Source organism: Wolffia australiana, chromosome 19, assembly GCF_029677425.1.
Source record: "Wolffia australiana isolate 7733 chromosome 19, ASM2967742v1".
Classification (NCBI taxonomy): domain Eukaryota; kingdom Viridiplantae; phylum Streptophyta; class Magnoliopsida; order Alismatales; family Araceae; genus Wolffia; species Wolffia australiana.
In genome coordinates, this window is record NC_135853.1 from 4,201,746 (window position 1) to 4,204,577 (window position 2,832).

The 2,832-nt window shown below is 34.2% G+C and overlaps 1 protein-coding gene across 1 annotated transcript; it reads right to left on the reverse strand.

Moving 5' to 3' along the window:
• Positions 1-301: 301 nt before the first annotated feature.
• On the reverse strand, positions 302-2,062 carry LOC144715626 (co-chaperone protein p23-1-like). Its single transcript, XM_078590573.1, has 5 exons — positions 1,939-2,062; positions 1,588-1,768; positions 758-911; positions 618-670; positions 302-540 (listed from the first exon to the last, which is right to left on the reverse strand). The coding sequence occupies exons 1-5, from the start codon at positions 1,941-1,943 to the stop codon at positions 460-462; spliced, it is 474 nt and encodes a 157-aa protein (XP_078446699.1). The 5' UTR covers positions 1,944-2,062; the 3' UTR covers positions 302-459.
• Positions 2,063-2,832: the final 770 nt, after the last annotated feature.

The following is a 2,832-nucleotide window of genomic DNA, read 5'->3' on the forward strand; positions in this document are numbered from 1 at the left end:
CTATTCTGTGTTCTAATAAATTCACAAACATTTCATATTGTACTAAGCACACTGATTAAAACTGTGTGATTAAATATTATTTTCGTATGCACGATCAGAAAAATATTTTTTTCGTTCAATTCTCCTGAAGAATAATGAGAAATTTAATTGGAAAAACACACTGGTTAGAAACAAAAGTAAAGCTTTAGAGCTTTAATTCAGATTCATTTATACCGTTGATAAATAATTATTTGTATAAATAATTTTTTATAAAAAATCACGTTCATAAAATGTTTAAAGTTTATTTAGTCAGAAGAGCTCATCCAAAAAGTACTATTCATACACATCTGAAACTATATCCACAAGTATTATTCATGTTCATCAACTCATTGAAACCTCACGATTCGACATTAATTCTAGTATTAACAATTTAACAGAGATCATATGACGATTGATAATTAAAACGAGGGCAAGAGAAATCTACAATTTACCGCAAACGCAGCTCATCTTGAACTTCGCAATCAGCTTCTGCAGGGGGTTCTTGTTCTTCCTCCGTTTTTTCTGAAGTTCATCAGACTGGTCTCACTTTCACAAATTTAGAGAATCAAGATTGGATCTCAAAATTGGGTTCCTCGTACCTTGGAAATTTCTTTGTTCTTGCTGGGTTTTTTGATCGTCTTCTTCATTTTCTCTGTTGATGAATTCAAGGATGAGAGATAGTGAAATTTCTGAAGCTGAGGGAGGAAGATTGTATCAAATTTCTAGGGTTCATGCTCACCTTCTTCCTCCTCCTCGTCCACCCATCTGTCCCAATCCACTTTCAAGAAGGCCGGCTGCTTACCCTCCTGCTTCAGAACTCTGCCCCACCACTTCTTCTCAGCCTTCTTTAAATTGTATGATATATGCCTCGATCCTACGCTAGCCTTGCTTTCCTGTGGCACATAATAGATGAGTTTACAAGAGTTTTATCAAAGAATTTCGCAAAAAAATGTCAGTGAAAGATCCTGTCAATCGAATAAATAGAGAGAATTTTTTGATCTCTCTCCATATTTCTCTGAATTTGAAGATTAATGATTTGAATTGATTTCGTTTGATTGATTCCTTCTAAAGATTTCGTTTGAGTTTTAATTTGGTAAACAAGAGATGAGATCAATCCAGGATTTGAATTGAAGTCGTCCGATCAATACCTACTAAAGATTTCTTATGTGTTGGAATTTGGTACATAAGAGATGAGTTTACAGAAGTTCTATCAAAGAGTATTGTAAGAAATGTGAGTGAAAGGTCCTCCGAATCGAAGCGATAGAGGGAATTTTTTATTTCTCGCAATATTCCTCTGAATTCGAAGATCTAGGATTTGAATTGATGTTGTTTGATTGATTCATCACAAATATTTATTTTGAGAAGTAATTTGGCACACACATCTAACTGGACATTACTGTGTACTAATCCAAATACTAACTCCTGCAAATGCAAGATCACAATGCACATTCAGTGAGGGACCTTCTATCAATAAGATCCAGCATTTAACTCTCTCGCTCTATCGGTTCTTCTTGGATTCTCCACGATGAGAAGAAATATAAATAATTGAGAAACACCGGTAGTGATTACCTCGACATTTATCTTATCGAAAAGTTCGAGGTCGATCTGGTACGGGACGCCGTCTTTGACAGCTGAAAAGATGAACCTTCCTTCCGACCGGAGATCCATCTTCACATCCTCGGCGTCCGGAAGCTCGATCGAGAGGAAGATCTCGCCGGACGTCTGCGCCCATTTCGCGGTCGGATGTCGACTAAAATCACGAAGAAATTTCAACTTGAAGATTAACGATCAGAAACTACAGCGTTTGTGTACCTAGTGTGTTCATTGGATCGTAGAAAATTTCCAAACGAAAGGGAAATTGGCGCTGCGGATGAAATCGGATAGATTACTGAAATTCAAGATAATTAGAGCGACAATTACCTCATTGAAATTCAAGCGACGAACAGTGATCAACCGAAGCAACTCTTATCGGCATGCTGATTAAGAAATCGACGAACATGCATGTTCTCTATATATATACCTCGAAGACGACGCTAGAACATTCTAGAAAAAAGAAGTAACATTAAATTCAAATTTAAAACGCATTTGTCTTTTTTAAGCCTTTTTATAAACTTTTTATTAGCATTTTCCAGCATTCTTCCAGAGAGTTGGTTATTGAAAATATTGAATGTGGGAAGATTGCCAGATTGATACTAAATAACTATTTTACTTGTTTTATTTTAATTTCGTGGCTATCTCATTGCTCGTATTCTTTTATTAAAAAGTCGTTTTGTCCCCTTCAACGATGATATTTATTTTGTTTTAATCTCCGGCCGTAAAATCATTTCTTTATCACAGGAAGTGAACATTATTAATATTAATCAAGCATTATATCTGGAATAAAAATGTAATATTTAATAAGTCACATAGTTTAAACTTTTTTTTAATTCATAGGACACGAACTTTAAGACAGAAAAAAGAGTTGTTATTTTGATTAGTTCCTTGGCATACTTTCAATTCAAAATATGTATAATTTTAATATCACCTAAGAAGCTACTCTAATATAATATGATTTCAGGACACATATGAGAGGAATAAATAAATATTTTGAGGGCAACTCATTCTATTGTGCCTGAGTACAATAGTTTTTATTATTTGCCAAAACTAATGTCATTTAACCGGAAGTTATTTGTGGGAGATATGAATGTTACATTGTAGCTAATAATTCATGCATGAACATAATTTGATGCCTTTAAAAATATGTCACCCTAGATCATGTAAATGGGGTGTGAAATAACATCATCAAATATATATTTGTTCCATTATCTTGCACAA